General features: G+C 28.5%; 1 protein-coding gene across 8 annotated transcripts; it reads left to right on the top strand.

The window, feature by feature from the left end:
• The first annotated feature begins 105 nt into the window (after positions 1-105).
• Positions 106-27,414, top strand: LOC129960888 (DNA excision repair protein ERCC-8-like). Of its 8 annotated transcripts, none has more exons than XM_056074600.1 (7): positions 199-217; positions 2,160-2,230; positions 5,876-6,057; positions 6,732-6,909; positions 13,708-13,809; positions 14,099-14,304; positions 26,579-27,414. In XM_056074600.1, exons 4-7 carry the CDS (start codon positions 6,737-6,739, stop codon positions 27,292-27,294), a joined length of 1,197 nt encoding a protein of 398 aa, XP_055930575.1. In that variant the 5' UTR covers positions 199-217; positions 2,160-2,230; positions 5,876-6,057; positions 6,732-6,736; the 3' UTR covers positions 27,295-27,414. The 8 variants fall into 8 exon arrangements, with proteins under 8 accessions (XP_055930578.1, XP_055930575.1, XP_055930574.1 ...); XM_056074606.1 differs by lacking the exon at positions 199-217 and adding an exon at positions 344-464 and having other exon boundaries at positions 5,876-6,037; XM_056074597.1 differs by lacking the exon at positions 199-217 and adding an exon at positions 344-464.
• The last annotated feature ends 560 nt before the right edge of the window (positions 27,415-27,974 follow it).

Genomic DNA, 27,974 nt, shown 5'->3' with positions numbered 1-27,974 from the left:
TAATATGATTGAAATAACAGATATTTGGAACGCATATTTAAAAATAACAATAGCAATATTATTTGTTATTCAAAAAATCGTGGATTATGCATCTCTATCAGGAAGCATGTTTACACTTCTTTTCGATTGAATCGATCGATGTTATTTGCAAAAACAGTACAACAGACCACGGTCTGGAAAGAATACGTTTATTAGTGTTTCAGAATGAATATTTCAGGTAAGTGTTGAATAGAAAATTCTATCGATTAATTTATTTAAATATCGTGCTAGAAATAATCAATTATCTTCTGTGGAGGCAAGTGAAATATAACTTTTTTTCTTCTTTATGACGTATGTACGGAAATGACGCTAATCCACGCCCACTGAAAGCTTCGGTATCAATATAAACATCGCGCTAAAATATTTTTTCTCATTCTCATTTTTAGAAGTTTGCTGTTGGCTTTATCGTTGCTGTAATAAAACGGGTTAGTCATATTTCTCTGGCATTAATTCCGAGTCTTTAAAATTGACTTTTTATCTGGAAATTTATGAAATGAAATTTTTTATTTCATCCAGCTATTGGAATTTTTTTAAAAAAAAGTCAAGATTTCAGAATAAAGGACTCACACTACCAAACGTATAATTCTTTAAAGAGAGAACATTAAGATGTGTTTTAAAATTTGTTAGTAGCTTAATAATATTGCTCTTATGATTGTATTTAATTCTTACCGCTCTATTTAGAAATAATGTTAGATATCCCTTTTTTTAAAGCTTTTATATGATTTTGTATTCTATGTCAGAAAATAGGTTACCGATGGTGCTCATTGGACTGTTAATGAAGCCATCAGTCTTTGGCAATACATGTTGTTCATTTTTTTAATTTTCACATTTAATTACTTAAAATGTGGTAAAACAATAAAATGTAAACAGTAATAAAGTTGCCATGTGTATTGACAGAACATATATCTCTATTCAACTAAATTTTGTGTATTGAATTTAGTTGAACTTTTATGAAGTGGGATGATGCATGAAATGAAATTATTAAATTTTTTAAATTTTTTTTATTTAATCGAAACATTAATTATTTATATCCATTTTGAGCTTGTTTAACAAAATATTAATATATTGTTTTACTACAGATCAAATGTATTTTGGAATTAAGAATCGTCTTAAGTATTTGATAATATTCAAAATGACTGAAATCCTGAACTTTTTTTTAAGTGAAGAATCTAAACAATGGAGGCAATCAGTTTTGAGTTGCAATGTTGTTTATTGAGCTAGCAATATATATAATGTTGATTCAATCTGTACTTGCTATTTTAGTGGGTTATTTGAAAATATTGGAGTAATATTAATTTGAAATTTTCTTAGATTACTTATTGGTTTATTAATTTGCTATTTAGACTAACTTGCAGTATTTGGTGTAAATTTTGTGTGTCTCTATTGGTGTTATAGTAATGGAAGTAACATATATTTTATCATATGACCTATTAAAGACGTTTAAATTTGAGTGATGCTTAGTTTGAATACAGCTGCTTGTAATTTAAGTATGAAATAAAAGGGAGATGTTGATTGTTTTGATGTGTTTTAAATAATTAAGTTTTTGTTCGCAATTTAAAATTAAAGAACATACATTTTCCAATTTTATCTTTTATTGTGTTTATTTATTTTATTGTTATTACTACCTTTTATTTTGATATTTATAGAATTTTCCATCTTCAGTCTTGTTTTCTGTATGATGGCTGTCTTCGTCTTTTATTTCTTTCTTTCTTTCTTTTTTTTTTTTTAATTTCATTTGAAAACTTTTAAGTGAATTTGCATTATGTAACTCTTGTTCTTTTTGCATAGAATTTAATTTTAAAATCACATTGTTATTTGAGGGAATTAAGAATCTTAAGTTTGATCTTATATAAATAAGTCTGTATGTATTGCCGTTCAAAATTATTCATTTAGCTCTAAATGTAGTTAAGACACTAACAAAATGTTTTGGTGAGTGAGTTGTTAAATTTATTTTATTTGTTAAGAAATTTGGGCATTATTTATCCTGTTAATACCTACTGTCTTGTTGTTAAACTTATTACATTTTTGCTTTTGAAACTAAGTGAACTGAAATTGTTCTATTTCAATGTTTATTTGCAAACTCGTAAACAATTTTCAATTATATATTTCTTATTAACCAGATTTTGAAATGTCTTATTTGGAATTATTATTCTCCTTTGATTGCTGTTCAAGGAATACAAAGAATTCAAAAGTAATTTTCTTTTGTGAAATTGTTATATTTTAAAAATCTTAATATATGGCTATAAAATGTTTTTTAAATGATTTTCGACCAATTTTTTAGTTGTTTTTTTCTTTACTTTTACTTTTTTAAACTTTTGATTTTACTTTTTAATTAACTTAATCTTGGCATTTTAAATAAACTGAAAGAAAACAAAACAGGAATTACTTTTAAATTAAGTTAAGCATTAACAAGTTAATACTTGAAGAAAATTCACTTGAGAAGTAATTTTTAAAAGAACAAATAATCAGAAAAATAAATATAATATACAGGTGCATGTTTAAATTATAAAAATAATAAAAATTGTTTCTTATGAACCCTACAGCATGTTAGCTGTGATGTATATTTTTAAATTCAGCTGTATTGTGACCAACAGCAATTAATGTGCTAAATAAATTGTCACTTGTTTTTTCTCTTCTTATTTCTTTAAATCAATGTTTTTTTAACTTTGGACCATGGCCCGAAGTGATATTTTGCAGAATTCTAGAGCTATATAGAGTTTTGGCATTTTATAAATCTTCAAAATTTTTCCTCAGTAATCATTAAAGTCACCAAGTTGCAGAAATTCACTGAAATTAGCCAAATAAAATCATCCCATTTATTCTTTATTTACCTTTAATGAATGTTCCATTTATTAATTCTTTTAAATATATGTGCAATTAGGTCTGCTTAGAAATAGATAAGAGGTAAATTTTTTTTAACCTAAAAGAAATTACATTTGAGAGAAAAAAAAAATTAAGTTCTGATTTAAGCTGAAAATGATTTCCCCTCCCCCTTCTCTTTGTAAAGTGAATCAGATAGTATATAGACAATAAATGATATAAAGTGACAATAGCCTTAAAAGTAGAATTCATTTACTTTTTATATTTATGTATGTGTACTAATCTTTAATATGAGGATAATGAAAGCATTATCTTGAATGTAATGCTTGAATGTCCATATCTTATTTAAGCTAGTTATAACTTAATGCAAATTTTCTCTTTGCTTAAAATTGAAGTAATCCTTAAATTTAGAGTTGATTCCGAGTTTGAAACTGGAGCATTGTGAAACTGGAGCAAACAGATGGAATAGCATTGTGAATGAAATATTGAATATTTTCAAATAGCATATCTATTTTTCATTTTTAACATGAACACAATTCATTTTCATAATGCGATGTATGTTTCTTAAAGTTTGGATCATCTCATTTGAAGGGAAAATCTCAATTTTATGTTCATTTTCATGCATAAGTTTCTGGGAAACAAAATCATTGAGAAATAAGTCTGTGATTTAGAGTGCTGCAAAAATTAATCTTATTTATTTGAAAAAATTTGTCGCCTTTTAGATTTCTAAAAAAAATTTTGATCTAGAAAGTGCTGTTTTGGTTTAATTGTTTAAAATGATGAATGTCATTCACATTGCATGGGATAATAGCTTTAATTATATTACCTACTGTATTTGTTGGCAGGAATATATGAAGAATTCACAATATGATGTGTTATATGTATTGGACTGTAGTAAAGACAACCATATTAAGAAATAAAAATTTATACGAAATAAAATTTTGGTTATTAAACTAAACAATAAATTTATTTATGATATTACGTTTATCAGTTACAGTTTTTGCATATCCATGAATAAGCAGACTGATAGATAATCAACCTTTTCTTGGATGTGGTTTGAAATGCGATACAGCTATTGTGATGATAAAAACAATATGTTTTAGTTAATCTTTCTAGCTCTTTCTGTTTCTATTATGCCCATATAGAAACAAATGGACAAGCAGGTTTCCTGTCATTTAAAATCACTTAAAATTTGATTGACATCTACAGTTTGAGTGCTATGATTACAAACAAAATTTCATCTGCTGTGTTTGAGTTGGATATTTATTTTTTTGACTAAAAATAGTTGATGTTATAGAGATTTGTCAAATTCTTTAGATTAAATTTATTGAGCATTGCAATGTTTTCTTTTGAATATTTTGTATAATACAAAGTAAGGAAAAAAAAAGTGACTCTTAAATTCTTTAATTCAATTTTGCACCTTCTGAAAATGCATGCAAGACATTTGTCTTATCTAATTCAATTCTAATAATACCACTGAATGGAACTGAGTGTCAAACCACTCTAGTGCAAGGCTTGTTAAGTATTGGTGTCATTTGGAAACAATTTGTCTTGTTGGCTAAAGGCCAGCTGTGTGAGTTATTAGATAAATGAGCATTTGCCTTTTTTTTTTTTTTTTTTTTTTTTGTTATGTATGGTATAAATGTATAATCATATAATATAAAATATTCTGCCTGAAATGTCAGCATCATTTGTTTGAAAGCTAAGCATGATAGATGAAACAAACTTTGTTAAGGTCTATGCTTTTCAGTCTATTTCTTTTCCTTTTTTCTTTTTTTTAAGCGCAGCAGTATTTTGGTAGATTTGTGTGCAAGTCTCGACCTCCACTATGTACTTTCTATTTGAGCATCCCAAATCTGTAATTGTTAAGATGTATGTGAATTAGTATCATACTAAAATATGAACAGTTATTACTCTGGCTGTGCATTAGTTTGAAGTACTCTGACTATTAGATATGCTCTAAATAATTCTAGGTGAACTTGAAAATTGGTTCCTAATATCAGGTTTCAAGCTGAAACACTTGAGACTAATTAGTTAATGAGACTTTTCTTAACTTTGGCATTAGATTGATAAAAAAAAATGTTTATTAATATTATTAAATGATTCAAAATGTTAATTTTTAAAGAAATGAGTTTTATGTCCTTAATTTTATTATGGACGATTTGGACATTTTGATTCTCTATCTAAAATTTCAAATGTATAATTATCATTGTTGCATTAAAAGGTAAGATTTAAAAATGAAATACCTACTCAAATTCTCTTTTACTTAAAAATCTAATAAATGCATATATTTTAAAACTTAAAAATATAGAAGTTCTAAACGTTAAATTTATTAATTATGTAGGAATTTTGATAATAGTGCTTATTGTTGAAACATAGTTTTTAAAAAGTTTGGATAAAATAAAAAAAAGAAAGGCAAAAGGGAATCGCTTAATTTTCTGAAATTTGTATTTCTGAGAGGTTATTTTCTGTTAAACTTATGAAAGTTTAAATTTTGATCTTGAGCTTTCTTGTTGATCTTATTTTGTTTGAAGACTGCTTTTACTTTAAAAAAGTGGCTTTAATCCTCTTAGTTTCAATTAAAGATTTATAGAAAAGAAATACATATACTGAAGCACATCGCTCTGTCACTTAGGTTACAAGGTCTACAAAAGCGTTTTCCAGATTCATTATGTTACAGTTTTGCCAAATTTTTTTATTAAAAGTTTTTCTTTTTAAGTATAATTAAATTAGTTATTTTCAAAATTTTAAATATAATTCAAGTAATGCTATAAATTAGTAAGTTTATATGTATTTATTTTTTGTTCTTCACATTAATCTTATTTGGATAGTATATTTTAGTTTTATTTTAAATTTGGGCTTCATATTTTACTATTTCTGTTTTTTATATTTTAATTAATTACCATTTGGCATGTAATGCTATTCAAAATATTGTCATGGATTTTATTGCTATTATACTGTAGAATTTATATCTTTAACTTTTATAATTACAATGAATGACTTTTTTTCCATGTAGAAATAGATGAATGTTTGCTTAAGAAAGAAAGTGAGAGAGATAGAGAGAGAGAGAGAAAGAAAGAAAGAAAATGAATGCCCTGATCTAGTTCAAGCAGACTGAATAGGAAAAGCAAGAGGAGCAGCTTCAAGGAATAATTCATATAAATTTTCAAATATCATTGTTAGTTATTTACAAAAAAGGTATATTATTTGATAATAATCTTAAAATATTTTATGTATAATTGCAAAATGTTGCAATTCTTTATTTAATTACTGCCTTCCGTGTCATTTTCTTTTTGAATAATTTATACTTTTCTTATGTTTAAATTATTTAAGTTTTTTAAAATGTAAAATGTTTATAAATTTAATAATTGCCTTGAGATTCTGGAATAAATAGTTTATCAGAAGAGGATATGATATCCATTGATGTAAATTAAACACTTTATAACTTTCTTTGTAAAGTGCTAAAGAAGAGATCTAAATGATGCAAAATATCCTGGTTTCCTTTTAGCCAAAGAAATAATGCATTTTACTTTTATCACAAAAATTGTAATATTATGAGGACATTTATTGGAACTGCTGTTTTTAAATGTTGTAGCACTCGGGGCTTCTTTCATTTGAGAAATTTTCCATTCTAAAAGTATTTTTTTAAAGCAGTCAAAGAAATTATTCAGCTTTTATGATTATAAAAATATATTTTATTCATCCGTTATGTCAGTCGCTAAATGTTTATTATTCTGAATTAAATTATTAAAATCCTGAAGCAGTTATGCTTGATCTTTATGTATTTCTAATCTTATTGTTCAAAAATATGTTGTCTTTTTTTATAATTATATTTCCTGTGAGATAAAATTTTTAATTTAATTTTTATTTAGACAATATGCTGAGATCACTTGAGATGCTACAAGCTGGACTATTAGCACCAAAATCTTTTCAATCAGCTGTAATTACAAATCGTTTATTTGATATGGATCTCAGCGAGCGATCAATTATTAGATCATGTCATAATGCTGGTATCACTACATTAGATATTGATAGAGCAGAAGAACGATAGTGAGTAAATTTATTTTTCAAACATTTTTAACAATTTTTTCATTACTTTTTTTTAGTTAAATTCATCCTTTGCAGTTTATAGAATTTCAATTGAATGATTTTGCAAAAAAAAAAACAAGTTTATACTAGGCATCAACATATTAATTTGCAGTTTCATATATGTATATCTTGCCTCAGAAATGGTTGTACTAGACTTGCATGCAAACATTTCTGAAACATTTTGATTGAATGTTCAAATTATAACCTCTATCTACTTAAGGAATTTAGTTTGATTGTCATAATAAAATTGATAGGGGAAAAAATTTCATTCAACAATTTTTCCATTTCTTTGAAAAAATGTAGGTATTGGAGTACACTTTCAACCCCTTAATTTTTATTGAAAATCTCTTGAAATTTGTTAAGTTTTAAAGAACTGATGACTGACAACTTAAAATATGAAACAACTATATATTATATGTTTGGGACAGCATGGTGAAGTATGGTTCTTGTGTCAAAAACTACATCTCAACCTACCATACATATGTATATTCTATCAATTTTTTTGTGTTTTATTTATGCAAATTTTTAAATTATTGTCCATCTATTTGTTTTTAGTATTTTGGCAATTATTATTATTTTTTTTATAATTAGTGCACTCTGTAGAAAATATTTCTACTTGCAAAAATGTCTTGAATTTTTATCCAGTTTTCTATTTATGGAGAAGTTTTAGATTATGTGTAGACACTGAAAAAAATTCCCTATTGTTCCAGCTAAAAAAAAAAAAAAATCAAATAAAAGTAATCATTTGAGAGGAATTAATATACTTCTAAAGATATTAGATCTGAAAGTTTCAGACCTGTAAGTTCAAAATGATACCTGTTTTCTGCATAAAATTTAAAATTGTATCAAAACTTATCCTCAAAATCAAATTTATCTACTCTCGGTTAATTCGTTTCAAAATTATGATTATTGACACGAAATTTTTTATGGAGATAGTAAAGTATTTTGCACCCATATTTATCCTTTAAAAGTAATTTTTAACATGCTATGTGATTTATTGTAGTCAGTGTTAGTGAAGTGGCAACTCACATAAATCTTGGCATAAACCAATGAATAAGGTCATTTTATGTGGCCATGCAAAATTTCAGCTCATTCCGATAAGTAGTTTTCTCATTATATTTTGTGTATTTCCTCTATAACTTTGCTTTGACCAATTTCAAAATGTCTACAATTTTTCTTATTTGGCATTTAAATGCATATTCATCAGTACTTTCTTGCATCAAATATTATTTCCCATGTTTTGATGTAAATATACATTTAAAAAAAAATTCCATGTTGACAAAAAAAAGTGTCAAATCAAAGTAAAATAATATATATATATATATATATTTCTTGTGTCTTAATATTTTATTAAAACTTGCTGCTTTTAAATTTAGCATAGAGTTTCCGCTTGCATGGTGAGTTAGAATTTTTACTTGTTTACTTATAGAATGCTGATAACAAGAAAATATTTCTGTGACAACCACAGATACATATATTCTCAAAACCTTTGTTGAAACTGTGCTAAATAACTAATTTTATGTTCTCCATCTAAATGATAAATAACAAACAGCTTGAGTTGTATCAGGTCTTGTAGAGTAATTCAAGGGGAGGATGGGACATACATCATTCCACCTCCTTGTGAGAGAATTAAGGGCAGGAAAAGTTGTTTAAATGTAAAATATTTTGTCAGAGAATAGAACTTCAAGCATGCAATTTTTAAAGCTAGAAAAGAAGATTATAATATAGTAGTTCTCAAAAGATTGGAGAGAAAAAAAAGGTTAGAAGTAACTTTAAAATCTTCATGATTAATTTTTATTTGGCCTTAATTGAATGATAGTTATTTGTCAAATAATCCATTTACGAATTAAATCACTATTCTTGCATCCTTGTGAAAGAGTTTAAAACTTTTAAAGAATGATCACAAAAATTAAATTTATATCTGTTCCATAAATTTTAAGTGTAATGCAGTTATTTTTAATTAGTTGCATTTTTCTGACATGATTTTTAACTCTTGTGTATTAATTTTATACTTTGTGTCAATATATTTGGTTGATAAATGTTTTATCCTTCTGTGCCAACTTTACTGAATTTTTTTTTTCTTCATATTTGATCAAAAAGGCTCTAATGTAAACTTTCGATTAATCTGCTGCCTACTTTTTAAAGATATCTTGTGGAATAATTTTTCCCTTGTGTGTGTATGTAATATAATTTTGCAAATGAGTAGCTGAAAAGTAACTTCAATTTGTTATCCCTCTAGAAGGCATAGTTTGCATAGTTTGTTTAAAATGTTTGTGAACAGTTTGAATTTCGCAGGAATATTAAAAAGTGTTAAATCCAAATTTAATCTGAAGCAAAAATCCAAATTTAAATTAATTATAGAAGTGAAAAATAAAATTTTTGATTCCAGAGTATTGTCAGTCTTGATTAATTCAAAGTGCATTCTTAAAACTTAAGGAATTAGCTATGAGATTTCTGATCATTTGGAGGGGTCTGTTATTGTATGGGATTGGTCATGAATATATCTATTGTGATGAGGGTGTCAGATTAAATCACATATCATTTTAGCTATGTACTTTCTTAACTAATACATTCTAAAATAATGTCTTTGGATTCTGGTTTTCATGTAAGTATTTCCCATCATCTGAATTAAGTTCATTTAATTATATATCTTGAAGTTATTTGAAAATAAAGTATTTGAAAGGAGATTTGATGAGCATATTATTATGACATGTAAGCCAAATGAATTGTATCAACACAGTTGCATAATTTCGATGAAAAATTTGTTTTGTGGATGCATTTCTATGTTTCTGTTGAAGAAAGTTATTTTGAGGAAATTCTGCTGTAAAATAATTTTATTTCAAATTTATAAACTTGGTTATTCTAACCATATTTTAAATAATTCATTTGATTTAATTCTTTTAATCATATTTTTTTTTACTTTGAGTTGTGCTATTTTTCTATTTTTGCCTATAAGATGAATGCCTACTCTTTTCTATTGAATATTTAAACCTATAAAAATAATTTCTGCAGCACATTTTAAATTCATTCTAAACATTTTACTTTTTCTATTGCTACTTTACTACGTAAGAATCATTTAAAGTAGCATTAATGATGCTACTTTAAATGATTATTATGCAGATAGTTTTAATCATAAAATAGTAAAACCTTTCTTTAATGTTTGTTAGAATATCAAGAATTTTTTTATCAAATATAACTAATAGGACAGAGTCTGTTTAAAAATTAAGATTTTATAATTTTTTCAAAAATATGTTGATTGACTCAAATAATATAAAATATAATTCTTTACGTCATTTAAAGCATTTTCCAACTGGTAAACTTACCAATTGTGCCAATTTTCGATTTATCGAAAAAAAATCGATTTTTTGATATCAGTTTTTGAAAAATATCGATTTGTCAGTATCATGATTTATGATGAATCGCTATACAATAAATCGATATTCACTATTTGCGTTTTCGTTTTGGTTTCTGGTTATTGTTTATTTTTGTTGCTCTTCATTGTTTTCCACCTTCTTACTTAATTTCCATTAATATAATACTGTCATATTTTAATTTCTGAAAATACTTGTTTTAAGCATGCCATTTTGGAATAAACTGTTTTCTGTTCACTAACTGAATGATATCATCAACAAATTTATATTTAAATATTTTAAAAGAATTATGTATCTTTTATTTTTATTTATATTTATAATTCAAGTAACTTTTTATGCTTTATTCATTCTGATCATGCACAATATCTTCCAGAAATAATTGTAAAACGGTTCTGTAATAATTCTTAATACATTTATGAATTAAATTTAAAAATCATACAAATAATTGAACTCTAAATGTATCTGTTCAGCAAGAGATGCTAAAAATTATTTCATTAAAATAACTTATAACATTTATCCAGTTAAGAAATTATGGTCCAATTAAAATTAAATAAGATATTATTTCATTTAAAAATACATTGAAATTCAAAGTAAACATGTGCAATTTGAATGTTGCCATGATTTCCTAAGGACTTTTTTTTTGTTTAATTCTTTTAATACAAGTTTTTATAAGTCTGAATTTTGTTGTGCATTTCAAAAATGTACGTATGTATATAATTTGTAAAGCAAAATACTAAATTTTTTATGAATTCGATTTATATGAAAGTCCTGTTTTTGAAAGTTTTTGCTCTAATGATTTTTTGAAATCTGATTTTAATTTAATAATTTTTTTGAATACACTTCTACTGACAAAATTGTCATTTTTTTGCTCTTTGTATTGCTGTTCGAGGCAGCCAAGGACATGGAGGTTGCAACTTTTTTATATAGATATTCTTATTAAATAAACTTGAATTTAAAGTGAAACTCGTTTTTAGTAAAACATACAAATATTATATGTTATTACAAGATAATACACTCTTAACAACTGAATATAACCAAGATATATAAAGTGTTTGTTCCAGGAGAAAAAAAAAAGCTTTGCTCAAAATTAGTATAACAGATAATTTTCAAATTCCAGATAAATGTCCAAATGTTCCAGATAAAAACCAATATAAAAGCAGCTCCGCGAAATTAAAATTTTCAGTTGCGCATTGAAGTACTTTAGTATAAGTATGAAGCTTTATGTGATCTCAATTTGGTGTAAAATATGCATCAGCCTTTGAAGACTTTCAGATTTCCCTACAGCAGTACATATAAGTGGGATTGGTATCAGCGTTTTTAATACAAAACTAAATTACAACGCGAAAGCTTAATTATCTGCCATAGAATGCTTTCTACACACATATGGTATGCACTTGTCCTAACATGGGATCTTTGCATAAATAGTAACAACGCATGTGAAATGAAACTTTGTATAAATGTCCTATTATGAATGGTAATCCCTTTCCCTCCACTTAAAGGGCACAAGAATGGACAATGGAAAATAAATCAACACCTCTTAGAACGATGCTCATTAGGACTCTTAGAATTAGAAACTGATCGAACTTGAAATAATTATCGAATTTTCGATGCACATCGAACAGCCGATACAACCGCATTTTTGATAATTTCGAGTTTTCAGTATTGGTCGAATTTGCATAGATATTGAGAATCAGTCGTGATAGTATTTTATTATTGGAGTTCAAAGCACTATATTTAATATTACTAGAAAGTATGATAGTGTTTTAAAAAAAATTTCAGTCCCATATTTTTCTGTAGTATGTGCTTTTATATTTTCAAAAACAAATTATTTTCCTAATTTTATATCTTTAAGAAATGCTCTTTTCCGATTTCATAATATATTTTTTATTACAATGTTTTATTTTTTTAAAATTTAAAAGTTTATTTTTAATGAATAAATTTTATTTCTCCGATTTATTTCACTTTATGTGATTGGATTATATGTTGCCCTTTTTTTCAAATTTTGAAGCAGTTTAAAAGAGTTTTCTTTTCTTTCCCTTTTTCATTCATGTTCTCCCCCCCCCCCCCCAAATATTCAGTATTTTGAATTCATTTGGAAATTCCTGCATTCAGCTGACTTAAGAATTTTTTTTTTTTTTTAGTGTGTGAAATTATTATTTCTCTGTTTTTAATGTAAAGATATTTTTTGTGGTAATTTTTCGCTAAAATATAATAGAATTTCTAAGATAGACTATTATTCGAATTTCAAAATATGCCAAAATCTTGATAGAATAATTTTAAATAATTAGTTAGAATTTTAATATTCAGAATCATACTGTTGTACTTGAGTTTTGTTTATTTTTTTCATGGAGTTTATATTGATGATATATAATGGTATATTTTTCTTTTATTTGATCATGATTAAGACTTTTCTATAATTTTTAATGCATTACATCATTCGTCCGTAAATAAATTTACCCTCCATAATATGTTATTAATGTTTTACTGATTTCGGGATTACTATTTTTTGTCTTTTTGAATTTTGAAGTATTAAATTGAATTATTAATTTTAATTATCTAATATACCTAGTGATAAAATTCTAGTGCATATTTAAATTAAATATGTCAATAATACTGTTAAAATACGAATAAAGATTTATGCATTTTATATACAAAATTAATTTTTCAAGACATCAAGTTTCGAATTCGGGTTTTGTTGAAAGTACTTAATTTTACTTGTTAAAGGCATTGTCATTTTCTTCTTATTTTTTAAAGGAAGAATAAAAGAAACTGAAGTTTCTCTTCTTTTTTTTCTTTTTTTTTTTTTTAAATCAGCTGTAAAAAAGGTAAATTTTTAAAAAATATTATATTAGTGAAAAAATGCAATAAAATAAATTGTAACATGCAGACATTGCTTTGGCACTGACACACTTTTAACGCAATTATTTTCAAACTGTTTTTATTGAAAAGAACACGAACATTTTTATGACATAAAATGAAACTTCCTTTATTTAGAATCGTTTTGATTAGTCGTTATGATTAGAATATATTTATTATTTAAAATAGCTTTAAATAAATAGTGATATCACGATATATCGAAAAATATCGATGTGTGTATGACGACATGTCGTGATGATGAAGTTTGGTCATCGTTGAGCTTGACTTACAAGTATATACCTATCCTAACAGCTTTGAAATCAGCTATTAAAATAAGTCTCTTAACTTGTTCAACTTCGGATCATTAATTAATTTTTAAGTACTCTATGCTTATAAATCATTCATTTTGTAATCGTGTGTTTATTTGTTTGATTATCTTGTAACACTCTTTTTGCTGTATTTAACTGTATTTTAAAAAATCTTTTTATTATTTAAAAAAAATAATTTTTTAATATCGGTGAAATATTTTCAGTTTACTCTCTGGAGCCAAAAATGGCGACATTGCTATTCATGATTTGTTGAATACATCTGGGCATCCATCATATGCTGCTGAAGTTGTTTGCAGGATTAGAAGGTATTAGTCTTCAAAATTCATAATGACAAAAATGCAATGAAATTTTGCTATGTACTTTGTAACAATGTTTTACTTCTTGACTTGCTTGCCTTGGACATTCAAAATGTTCGCTGTATAGTAGATCTAATGATTAATTTATTTTATTATATTAAAGGTACTAAATCAAAATTAATACATGTTGGTAAATATTTTTTCTTCCATTGAAAAGGGGCAGTCTTTTGTTTCAAATGCGAATACTGCATTTTCTTCTAATATTTTCATTTAATCTTTTCATGTTTTTTATTTTCAGGGACTCTTTATATGCTCATAAATTTTGCATTAAAACAGCTCAGTGGTATCCATTTGACACTGGCTTATTTATTACTAGTGCTATGGACCAAAAATTAAAGATATGGGACACAAATATTTTAAAACCTGCAGATACTATTTCTGTTGAGCACAATATTTCTGGACATCATATGTCCTCTGTGTCTAGCAAACATTCCCTTATTGCAGGTAATTAAACCTCGCTTTTAATTAAGTATAAAGTTTGGATTATTTTTTAATGTTTAATTAATTTTGGACAATTCTTATTTATGCTTTATCAATAACATTAGTTACAAATAATTTTTACTAGTTCTTTTTCTCCTTATTAAGAGTTCTTGCTTATCACGTGTTTACTCTTTTACTATTTTCGGTTGAAAAGAAGGTTATTTTACTCTTTGTTGTGTTTTGATGAAGATTTTGTAATGATGTAGTTAGTTGTGCACACTAGTTTGTTAAATATAAAATTAGTAAGTTAAGAGAATAGTAATATCAGTATCAGATCGAAAATATTGTAAAATATCTAGTCGAAAAGAATACGCAGACATTATTGCTATCGTTTGGATATTTTTAATAAGTAATTGTATAATGGTTGCTCTTGATTGAATTAGTTGAAGGTAATCTTACCAAAACAAAAGAAAAATTTTAATGAATGTGTAGCATAAAATAACACATTTCTTATTTGTCTAAATATCTTTTATGAATACATGCATGATTTAATCATAGAGTAGTTTCTGTGCATAGAAATGCATTTAAAATAAATAAATAAAATAAATTTAAATCCTTTAAGATGTAAATTTATTTTAAATAACTTTTTTGTTTACAAATCTTAATTAGTTTCTATAAAATAAGTTTTCATTTATAAATATTTCTTGTAGAAATTCAGTTGATATATTTGCCTGATACTTCAGGTATACTATTTTGAGACAAAAGAGTTATTTCAAATTTTATTTTCATCCACTATTTTCTAAATAACGGTTATATAAAAACCTTTGCAATTGCAGAGCAGCAAGTTTAAAATAGGATTTTTATTCGCTTCGTTAATTCGGATTGATAGAAAAGTTCTTAGCGTTTTTCAACGACCTTGATTTTTTTTTTCTCGACAATTTTTTTCGCTCGCGTTGAATTTTACAAATAAATGATGCATTTATCCATCTGAAGTTTTTAACAAATGTACTTGAGAGAAATTGCAAAAATAGTTCGCAATTTAAAAAATATATATATTTGAGAATTTACATTTTTTTCTAATTTATTTCTGATCTAATTAATCGTTTTTAATTCTTAACAACACATTTTATGAATATTTGTTATGCCTATAACTTCATATTTAAGAATTTCCCTCTCAGATTAATTTAGTAAAACGTTAAAAGCCGACATATCCAATCAAATATGCGGGTGCAAATATATTGGTTTGTTTTGAATGGCTAATATAATAACTTAAAGCAATGAAAATATTATTATGTATCAATCCCAGACCTGTTATTTTTCATGACATAGGCCATTTGGGTAAATCTTTGAATGTTGGCTAACGTTTCACGAGCCTTATGATCCATGCCATAATTGTAAATCTAACCTATGAAGACGACTAAAATTGTTAGAGCCTTTTTCTAGGTCTCATGAAAAGTTCCAAAATGGTGATGCCTTAAAACACCATATTTTAAAATAACTTTTTAAAGTACTTTTAATGCATTGTTATATAATAACTGAACGATACGCATTACCTATTATATTAAAAGAAAACATCTGTTTTGACTGCGAAATCGGATAAGTAATATCCCTTTGTTACAAATATTTTGTACACGTGTAAGTAGTTTTGAATAATTCTGTAAAATTTTGTTTAGATTTATTATTGGTTAAATGTATTCCAGGTCTTTTTTTTACCATCAATAATTTTTATTTTTTAATTTATTACATAACTGTTATGTAATTTCATATACTGTACTTCAACAACTGCAGATGTCCAATGTATGCAATTTCATCTTGTTTGTGATCTTACATCTACAGATATTTTACATTTACTTTGTTTAATAGATTCTGCCGGAATGTAATATATTCTCACCAAGTTATTAACTTTTTTTCTGAAAAGTTTTTAAAATCTGCAGAATTTGAGAGGAATTTTTGCTCTCTAGAGTTTTTGAGCTGGAATTGAAATATGAACAATAATATAACTCTAGAGTTACTATTTCGATAGTTTTATGTCATTGTTCTTCCAGCAAGAAATATGAGGTTTCAAATTTAAAAAGATATCCAGAAACTTCTAAATTGATGTTATAATTTTTTTTTCATTTCGAATTAATTTTCAAAAATGTAGAAACAATATTGAACTTTAAAATATTGTTTCTACATTTTTATTGTCTCTGTATATGTAATAATATATTAAAACTTTGCGATTAATTAAAACTTTCTCTTTAATCCTCAGAAATAAAATTCGGTGTACAGTGGTGTCTGTAACCTCAATGTTTCTGATGGGCGAGTAGGGAGCATTGAAAACGTCAGTCATTGCATGTCGATGACAGTGGCCTTGCCATTTTGTAAACATTAAACTGCTGATCAGATTTTGTGATATTTATTACATACAGTATAATTTTTTAATTTTATTTTGTAATATTTTAAGAACAATAAGGATTCTTTACTGTTAAAATGCGTTTAAAATAAACTGATCCGGCGTATTCGTTAATGCGAAAGTTCTATTGTCTGATGTTTGTAGGAATGCTGAGATATATTTGTTGTTGACGGCTAATTTTAGATAAACGCATAACTAATGTTTCTTATTTTTTGTTATTTAGTGAAAATTCAATTATTCAACTGCTATTAGATTCCAGACAGTCAGTAACTGTGATTCGATATCACCATGAAAAACTTTTATAAGAATTTAAGAACTATTTAAGTTATAAGAATTTAAGTTCTTATGCATTCAATTACAAAACGTTTCTTAAAAACCATATGCTTTCAACTGTCAGCATTCTTTACTAATATAAGAAAAAAGGGAGAAGAGTTACTCTTAATACTTTAAGGATTCTTATACATTTGTTGTTTTAGTATTGAAAAAAAAATGATAATTTAACTATCATGATCTTCTGTCATTGTTTTTATATCAAAACTTGAATTTATTAACCATGTAGATAGCCAAATTTAAATTGAAAAACTGTAATAAACTAATTCATTTGGAATATAAAAATAGAATATATCTCCATCCTTTCTTAATATCATTTTCGTTTCATAATTGGAGAATAACGATTTTCTTTCTCATTCTATTTTTATTAGAGAACAGAATAATTTATAACATATATGGGGTGTTTGAAAGAGGTGGAAATGCACTTTTACCAATTGGAGATCAGCAGGTTTCGTAAATTATAAAAGTTTTCAGAATGAATTAAAAAATTTGTTTATTTTAATGAAATAGTCTCGCTATTAAATGTATAAAGGTTATTAAAATTTTTTTTTTTTTGCATTTCCTCCTTGACAAAAATGATCCATTAGGATTCCCCCCCCCCTCCAACTACATCATTCTAAAAATTACATACATATATCATTAATTACTGCATATCTGTCTATTTATCATCATACTTTGTTATGCTTAATTGAAAATTATAGGAACATCTATACTTATATAAAGCTCAATATATGTGTGTGTGTGTGTGTTGGCGCTCTACAGGCCAGATCGTTTGACTTACAGCTACCAAATTTGGCACATGCATACCTTGGAGGTCGGGAATGTGCACCTGGGTTCCCGTTTTTTGAATTTTGAATTAGAATTTTAATTATTAATTAAAAACTAACTTTCCCGCCAACAATATTTTTACTTCCTCACCGCCAAATGAGTAAGGCTTCAGTTTTTTTCCCCACGCTAATGAGGATAGGCTTAACATATTTTCGGCCGATTGTTTCAAACTATTCTGTTTGTTTTATTTGTGTTTGGTGCATTTAAAATTAAAGATTGAATTAAAATAAAACAGAATAAAGGAAGTTAAAAATTTCTAATCTGCATAGCGTTACCCCAACTGGCGTAGAAAATTCACTCATGCGCATTGTGTTCTGATTGTTGATAATTATTTTCAACGGATTCGGACTTGATTTAAATTATTTTTAGATTAGTTGTGTGCTTTTGTAATTAAATTGTATTTATGTTAATTATATATTTTTTTGTATATGCTTATAGTTTTAAGTACATCGCTTTTTTTAAGTAGTTTTTTTAACCTCTTTTTGACCGATTATTTTAAACGATTCTATTTATTTTCTTAGTGTTTGATGCATTTAAAATTAAGCATTGTTAATTAATCGATCTGCTGCTGATGAATCTGAGAAAAATTTGTTGATAAATTCTTGATATATTACATAAATTAAAGAAAGATATTCTTTAGTGCCCATAAAGTTTAAATGCGCAGTGACTCTGTTTTCAGTAATCATATTATTAAAAAAACTGCTAGGTTTCAGTAAAAAATATTATTATATGAATTGCAGTTTAATCATTTCCACTTTAATTTAAAGCATAAATTCTACAGGAGCTAACAAGAAATTAGAGATATTATACGTTATAGCTGAAGGCCTTTATAATATTATGAGTGAATTATATGACTATCAAAATGTGAAGTTTTAAAATATTTTGATGAAGAAGCTATTAAAATAGGAATTACATAAAATATTTAATTATTAAAATTTTAACGAGCATTAAGATTGGCGATACCGGCTGGTCGCCAAAGGCGGCTAGTATTGAATAAAAAATGGTGCTTCAAAAAGAAAGGAACAAGGTCAGTGAGATAAGAAAAAGTCTTGGAAATTCTGTCTAGACTGGCAATGCATTTACGAATTCTCTGTACTGTCACACTGAGATGTGTTATTTTTTATTGAAAGGAAGAGGGGCGGGGGGGGGGAGAGAGAAGTGTTTGCATTTAAACGAAAATTTTTGTGAATTTGCTCAAAGAGGATTTCTTCTTTGTAATGGAGTAAATGTAATGGAGTCGATTCATACCCGCATGATAAATGTAAAATAACCGGCGATTACAAGTTTGAATCTACTGGACATCGTGCAAAATTCTTGTATTGATAATAAGACGATTTTCCTAGATGAAAGTGTTAGTTGCTTTTTGTTATCTTGGGTAATTTTTAGCTTTTGATTGTATATTGATTTTCAAATTTTGTCTAATTTTTTATATAGTTTTCTGTTTATTTAGAAACTATTCGTTTCGTTCGCGTTATTACTGTGTGCATAGTTTAAATTTATTGACGTTGTAATAATTATTAATATATTTGATAAATTTATTATTTATGATTAAATTTTGAAAATACTTATTCTTATTTTTGCTGGTTAACGAATAATTATGATTACCAGTGTGTTATTCAGCGTTATTAGAATAAGTTCTAAAACATTTCACCGTTTAATTTAGGTATAAATTTCTTTTTCCAAATCTTCACCGTCCATGTTAACTCAGGATTGCAGTTTTCTGGGTGGCAATTTTTCTCTTTCTCAGTATTGAAGTTAAAATCCGAAAAGATGAGACAGTTTTTCTACTAAAGAAGATTGTTTGAAAATGTTAACGAAATGTAAGATGTTTAGAACAGGTGTGTTCAGACTAAGTGACATAGATATATTTGTTAAGAACATGCGCTACTACTTTGCCATGTGACTGTGAAGTCACAATAGATAATTCTATTTAAATTTATTTTAGTAATTTATAGCAAATTATTATTTTATAAAAAAAGTAATAAATTGCCAATATTTTACTTTTTATATTCCTTATTCATATCTGTAAATTCTATCGAAATATACTTTTCTAATATGGGGGAAAAATTTATCATTCAGAGAAACTGTCAGTATGTGTGTGTATTATATCATGGATCCATGAACAAATAAGAAATAAGTCATGTAACACAGTATAGGGTTTGGCAAATATTCAAATTTTATTTTAAACGTTTTTTGGGCTTATGGATTCCTATTTATGTAGAATAGAGCAATCAGAACTCTGAATGCTCTTCAGTGGGATGTCAAAAATGTTTTTTTATCATTGAGAAAAAAACATAAGGAAATGTTTCTTATTGTATGAAGCTTGAAATGAAAAATTTCTTCGTCCACTCATTCATAAAGACCCACTTAGATTATGTTTTCTCATTACACACCGCTCACACACACACTTTATTAAATTACTCTCTCTCTCTCTCTCTCTCTCTCTCTGCCGATAGCTACAAAGACTCACAAGATGGCGTTGGCGTCGCAACATACCGCCCGCCTTGAAATATTACATTTCAAAATAATAACATTGAACGCCAATACAAAATATATCACACCAAAAAAATAATTATAATATAATACAAATTACACTGAATCACTATACAATATTACATTGATTAAATTCTATTATCCATAGGTAATTTACACAATTTCGAAATGGCTCTTTTGTAAACTCCATTCTGTGTTTTCACATCGCAAACTCTTACGTTACCATCCTTACCGTGGTAAATATTCAAAATACGACCAATAGTCCATTTGGTACTTGGTAAATTTTCCTCTTTCAACAGTACCAAATCACCTATCATTGGTTTTAATTATTTGCCATTTCGTGCGATTTTGTAAGTGGTCTAAATAGGTAATATGCCAACGTTTCCAAATAAGTTGGACAGTTTTCGTTAGTTTTTGCCACAATTTTAACCTATTAGTGTCTATACTCGTAATATCTGGTTCAATTATTGCATTGATAGGCCTTCCTATTAAAAAATGTGCCGGGGTCAAGACCTTTAAATCATCTATATCTGAGGACAATGGTGATAATGGTCTGGAATTTAGAATTCCTTCTATTTGATTTGTAACTGTCAAAAATTCCTCATAAGTTAATCTAGCGTTACCTACTACACGTTTCAGATGGTACTTAAAGGACTTCACTCCGGCCACCCAAAGGCTTCCAAAATTGGGTGAATGGGGTGGAATAAATTTCTATTCAACTCCCTCTGAGAATAAATACTCAGCAAAAATTTTATCTTGATCCATTACAATCTCAAGTAATCTCTTAATTTCCCTATTCGCTCCAATAAAAGTTTGAGCATTATCCGAATAAATTTTGGATGATTTGCCACTCCTTGCAAAAAATCTTTTTAGTGTAGCAATAAAAGCTTCACTCGTTAAGTCACTCACAATCTCTAGATGAATTGTTTTGGTTACAATGCATATAAAAATACACACATAGACTTTGTTTAAAATACCTTTATTCTGATTGCGATATTTTATGAAGAATGGTCCACAAAAATCAACACCACTCGCATTGAATGGATAGTTAGGTGTTACTCGATCTCTCGGCAAATCTCCCATTATCTGGTCTAATGTATCAGGTTTAGCCTTAAAACACACAATACATGAATGAACTATTTTTTTACACAAATCGCGACCACTTATAATCCAATATTTTTGACGTATGAGATATAACAATAATTGTGGTGAAGCATGCAAATTTTTTAGATGAAAATGTTCTACAATTAAATAAGGCAGTCTATGATTTTTAGATTAAAGAATTGGAAATTTACTATCAAAATCTAAATCACTGTGGGTAAGTCTTCTACCAATTCTCAAAATGCGATTTTCATCCAAAAAGGGAAATAATTTTTTTACCTGACTATCAGTATTGACAAAATCTGATACCTTGCGACACTTAATTTCTTTGTGAAAGTCTTCCTCTTGAACAATTTTAAGGAGCTTCACTTCAGATTCCTTTAATTCAATAGCTTTTAAGATTCCTAAATTCTTAGGAAAATTAGCCCTACAATTGTTCAAGAACCTGTAAATATAACTTAATATCCTAATTAAACGAAAATAATTATTACTTAAACCAATTATATCATGCACAAAATTGTTCACTTTAGCATTAAGATAAACAAAGTTATTAGAGTCACTAAATTTAAAACGTTCTAGTTCATGTTGTATCACTCTCTGGTTGGTCTTAAACTCGGATTGGAAATATTCCATGGAAGTCGCTGGTTGTGGCTCACTGCAAGACATGTTCTCAGTGGACAAGAATGGAGGTCCAGTCCACCATAATGAACTGTGGTGCTGGCTTGATGGGTCGAGACCTCTGGAAATGAGGTCAGCCAGGTTCTGAGACGAAGGAACATGATGCCACTGTTCTGCAGATGTCAGCTGTTGAATGGTGGAAACTCGATTTCCCACTAAGGTCTTTAGCATGTTAGGATCTTTTTGCATCCATGCTAAAACGATTGTTGAATCACTCCGCAGGTACGTTGCAGGTGAAAACACTTGTAAAGCAATCACAACTCGGTTCATCAGCTTTGACAAGAGGACGGCGGCACACAGCTCAAGCCGCGGTATTGTTACACTTTTCACGGTGGAAAGTGTAACAATACTGCTTTTGCTCGTCACAAGTTTCACTGTTTGTATGCCGTTTGACGAATAAGAACGACAGTATATCACTACCCCGCAACACTTTTCTGAAGCGTCGGCAAAACCGTGTAATTCAATCCTTGTCGCATGCGGATACACAATACACCTTTCAATACAGATACTGTTTATACTCTTGAAATCCTCAAGGAACTGATGCCATTCTTTCAGATGGCAACTCATCCATCCAGTCAATTTTAAGACTCCAAAGGCTCTGCATGAAGATACTACTGGACCAAGTAGTCCCAGTGGGTCGAAAAGTCTAGCAATAGTTGAAAGAACACATCTCTTGTTGTAAGAATTCTTTAAATCAACTGCAACTCGGAAAACAAAACAATCCTGTAGTGACTTCCAGGACATTCCTGACGTCTTTGTCTCGATGAGATTTTCAAAGTCATATCTTCCATCAATATTTGAAGCCAATTCTAAGTGGCTGCTAGACCACTTATGAAGCTGCATTCCTCCTTTCGCCAGTATACCAGAACAATACTTTTCAGTTCCTTAGTTTCCTCTAAAGAAGATGCGCCGTAAAGAACGTCATCCATGTAAAAGTTCTGTCTAAGAATTGGTGCAGCTAAGGGAAAGCTCTTCTCTTAATCTTTAGACAGTTGCAAAAGTACTCTTGTTGCTAAAAAGGGAGCACTCACTGTCCCATTAGTCACTATTTTAAGCTCAAAAGTTTTTACTCGATCATCAAGATTTTCTTCCCATAAAATTCTGAGCAATGGTTGCTGGCTCTCGTGCATGAGTATCATACGATACATCATTTTCACATCGGCCGTAAAGGCATAGGGATGTTCTCTGAATTTTATCATGATTGCAAATAAGTCATCTTGCGCAAGTCCTCCGTTATATTGCAACGAATTGAGGGACAATCCATTACTTGTCGGATTCGGCGCATTAAAGACCACCTCAATTTAGTGGTACTTTTTTTGTGGCCGATATACGCCGTGGCGTGGCATATAATAACTTATCTCTGAATTGTCCTCCTCAGTGATTATCTCTTTCATGTGTCCTAAATGTTCATATTCGTGTATGAAATCTTTATATAACTTTAGGTATTGAGGATCTCTCTCTAACCTAATCCACAGTGTATCCAATCGTTTGAGAGCTATATCCCTTGATTTACCTAAACATTTCGGATCATCTTTAAGGGGCATTTTAACTATATACCGGCCCTCAACATCCCTTGAATGCGTTTTCACGAAATGTTTCTCACACAAAACTGCCTCTTTATTTTTGGTTCGCTCTAAATCAACATTTTCTAATTCCCAAAATTTTCTTAAGGTATCATTTAAATCCCCTTCCTTAATTAATCCACAATGTACTTTTAAATCACTATTTACACAACTACTACTACCTGATGCCACGAGCCTAAACACTGTATTTTGGAAAATAAGATTAGAATTTTGAAAATAAATTTGCCCGCTTCGTAATAATTCATAGAAAATTTCCGCACCCAATAAACAATCAATGGGACCCGGAACATTAAAAGTATCATCTGCTAAATTAGTGTTCTCAGAAATTTGTCCTTCCACATTTGAAAATTTAACTGGAGTTAAATCGGTAATTTTCTCTACTAACATATTTATTTCTCTTTTGAAACTGTTATCGGAATTTGAAATGACCGCTTTTACGCAATTTTTAACACACATGGAAGAATAATTTAAACACGTTACTAGAATATTTCCTTTTTCAATCCCAATTTGTCTGCACATTGCCTGCTCATAAGATGAGTCATCGACCCGACATCTAATAACGTCTGACATCCTGCCAAAAACCAAACGCATCTCGAATGAAACATTTAACAGTGCTCAAAAAGACTGTTTTACTTTTTTCATTTTTGTTTATGGCGAATATCGATTTATGAGCATATCCCGAACTGCCTGGCGTCTATAAAGTTGAGGAGACAGGGGGGCAAGAGGGGTGAAATACTTTCGCATTTTCATTAAGCGACGACCCTGAACTATTGGCTGTCTCTATTTGAGGCGCAGTAATAGAATCACTTTCATTTTGATGATTTATTTTATGTCTCGGGAAATGGAGAAGAGTATGATGCTTCCGGTTGCATACTTTACAAGTTTTTGCCTTACATCTTATAGCTGAGAATTTTTCTTTTAAACAAAGAAAGCAAAGGCGCTGTTTTTTAACTATCTCAACTCTCTCTTCGACAAAAAGTTGTTTAAATTTTGTGCAAAAAGGCATTGTGTGACTTTCAAAACAGAATGAACACTTTGACTCATTAACATCGGACAAAAAAAAAAAAAAAAAAACCCTTGGTAACATTTTTATGACTCTTTTTTTCGAATCTGTTTTTAATGAATTTGTTTTGTTTTTGTTTAAAAGCTGAATTCGACTCATTTTTATTCGAACCTTTTGAGGATACAAACAAATCCAACTCACGACCTAAATTTTGTGGTTTGTACCAATCTTCCCCTTGTTTAATGCTGATATACCTCATTAATTCCTGATCAAAGGAATTAAATATTTGATCTGATACTATTAATTGGCACAAATCATTAAATTCACTTACGTTTCTCAATTGACAATAGTATTCGAACATAGAGGCAACTCTAGATGCAAATTGAACATGGTTTTCTGTCGCTAATTTTTAAGCTTTTCGAAATTGATATAGACACTCTTTAGGGGTAGGCTGAAATTGTTTTAATACTAACTCTTTAATCTTTTCATAATTTTCCAGTTCCTCCTCCTTGACATAAACCATTAAATTTCCTACCCTTTCTCCCAAAATATTTAATAAAATTTCGGCTTTAAATTCTGCGACATTTTTAGTTTTGAAAGCCTTTTCTATTGACTGAAAGAACAAATTGAATGCTTCTGTTTTAGAAGGGGCAGGAATCGTTAAAGTTTTTACACTTTTAATTACGTTTTCTATACTAAAAGACACGATATCTATCTTTTTTACTTGTTCTGGAGCCATTTTACTCTAAGCATATGTTAGCTTAAGCTCTTTATTAAGCTGCTCTAGTTTAACTTTTTCTAATTCTAATTTAAGTTTTTCTTGTTCAATTTGAGATTTTTCATCATCTTTTTTAGATTTCTTTTCTTCTAAAACAAAATTAATTAAATAAATTCTTTATCTGTTTTGAAAACGTCACTACTCTCAATTATCGTTCTTAAATCTAAAATTTTTGATTCACTGGTACCTCTAATTCTAACTCTTCAGCGACAAGCACAAGCTCGCCTTTTTAAAGATTTTTAAGCAAAGCCATTTTACTAGTATATTAGTTTGAAAACGAAACTACGAACCAAGGGAACTGCTCTCACCTGGAATTGGACACTGCACTCTTGATTAGTACTCGTAATCACTCAAAAACACAATTCTTCACCAAATAAACCTCCGGTTTAGATTACACTCGCACTTTTTACATTTGGAAAGAACCATCGTTCTTACGCACATAGTACACAAACGCTTTTTTCGCTCCGGCTCGGAGTGGCCATGTTTTCTCACTGCACAACTATCACAACACACACTTTATCTTTATTAAATTACTCTCTCTCTGCCGATAGCTACAAAGACTCACAAGATGGCGTTGGCATCACAACAGATTATTTTCACTTTTATAAATGGTAAATGAAAATGGTATAAGTAACTTCTTTATGATTCAGTCAATTTCAAAGATACTGGTTTGTAATTTTTATATAGTACTCCTGTTGCTAGAAAAGGAAAGCTTTTATAATTGATTGTTTTTGTCAAGGGGAAATGGTATAAAAATCAAAAGAATACAATTTTTTGTATACTAATAGCACGGCTAACATAAACCTATTTCTTATCTTATTTTGAACAACTTTACCGTCTTGGCTCCAACAGAGAGAATATTAACGTGCGTTTCAACCTTTTTAGAACACTCTGTATACACCTCCTTCTTTTAAAAAGGAATCATCTTACTAGTATATTTAAATGTGGCGTTCTTTTTGATATTTTTGAAGAAAGTCAATTTAAAGTATGTTATGCTTTTTGTAAACTTATAAAATTTTATTTTATATGTTTGCAGGTTTCAGTAAGTATTATTTCATTAGCAATGATAAGTAACCCTTTAAGTTTTCAAACCTTTTGTTTCTTTACAGTTGCCATGAAGTATCCTCATATAAAACTGATAGATCCCAAAACTGGTTCACATTCCCATGAGTTACGAGGTCACCAAACTGGAGTTGCTTCTGTGAGATGGTCGCCCATATCGGAAAATCTGCTTGCAAGTGGTGGTGTTGATAACAAAATTTTTTTCTGGGACATTCGATCTGCCAAAGGTTATTTACGAATTCTTGACCAACATAATGGTGAAGCAATTGGAAATAAGAAAGATTTCATTACTGCCCATGACGGACATGTTAACTCTTTAAGGTTTACTGATGATGGACTTTTTCTGGTATCACATGGAGCAGACAATCGCATAAGACTGTGGGATGTTGCTTTATGCAAAAATACTTTAGTCAATTTCGGCGTAATACCATCTGCAAATGCACATTTTCAAGTATCCATTGATATGTGCTGTGATTCTAGCCTCCCAGTTCTTTTTGTTCCTAGCAAAAATTGTATTATTGTGCATGATCTGTTTACCGGTTGTAAGTTAAAAATATTGTCGGGTCATCTTGGTGTAGTCACAAGTTGTGTTTATAGATCCAGAACACAGGAACTATATAGCAGTGGAAATGATATGAATATATTATTGTGGACACCTGATGTTGAGAGGGAGTTGGAAGAAGAATATCCACATTCCCCATGCCATGGAGGCGGTGTTTCAAATTCTGAGGTTTCTGACAACTGGTCAAGTGATGAGAATTGAGAATTTTAAAGATTGTTTTTCTTACAATGATATGTGAATTGTAAATGTTAAATAATGATTTTGATACATTCCCTCTTCAAAATAAGTTTTTAATTTACGATTAAACTCCGATTTAATGAATTCATGAGGACAGAAAATTGTATTCTTTAAATCGGGGTTATTCTTAATATCGAGATCCAAAATTAAAAAAAAAAAAAGCACTTACCTGATGGAACAGCCCTAATAAGCAACTACACAAAAATATGCATAATTAGATATTGTACGCTTTTTATTCAGCAGCAAAAAATACGGTAAATAATTATGCACTTGTTCATTTAAATCGTGTGCTTAGTAATGTTTGACTATTCGCTTAATTCTTGACGTGAAGAAGTTCTTTTTCGACTTAATGGAGAGAAGAAAATAATGCGTCATTTTCATAATGCTGTATTATGTATGCTTTCACAATTTCCAAACTACGCAAAGCATTAAAAAAAAATAACAGTTTTAATGTGAATTTCAATACCGATGTCTGCATCAGACTCTCTACTCATTGGTTCCGATAAATCAACAATTTCATTAACTTCACCTGCACAAATAGACAATCTATCATTACATGTGACAAAATAGTTAAGGTCTATCTCATGAGTTACTTCTTTCCATATAACTTCTTCTGAAGGGTCAAATGGGAAAAATGACATTTT

This window comes from Argiope bruennichi, chromosome X2 (genome assembly GCF_947563725.1).
Source record: "Argiope bruennichi chromosome X2, qqArgBrue1.1, whole genome shotgun sequence".
Taxonomy (NCBI): Eukaryota; Metazoa; Arthropoda; class Arachnida; order Araneae; family Araneidae; genus Argiope; species Argiope bruennichi.
This window is presented reverse-complemented; position numbering and strand designations above follow the sequence as displayed.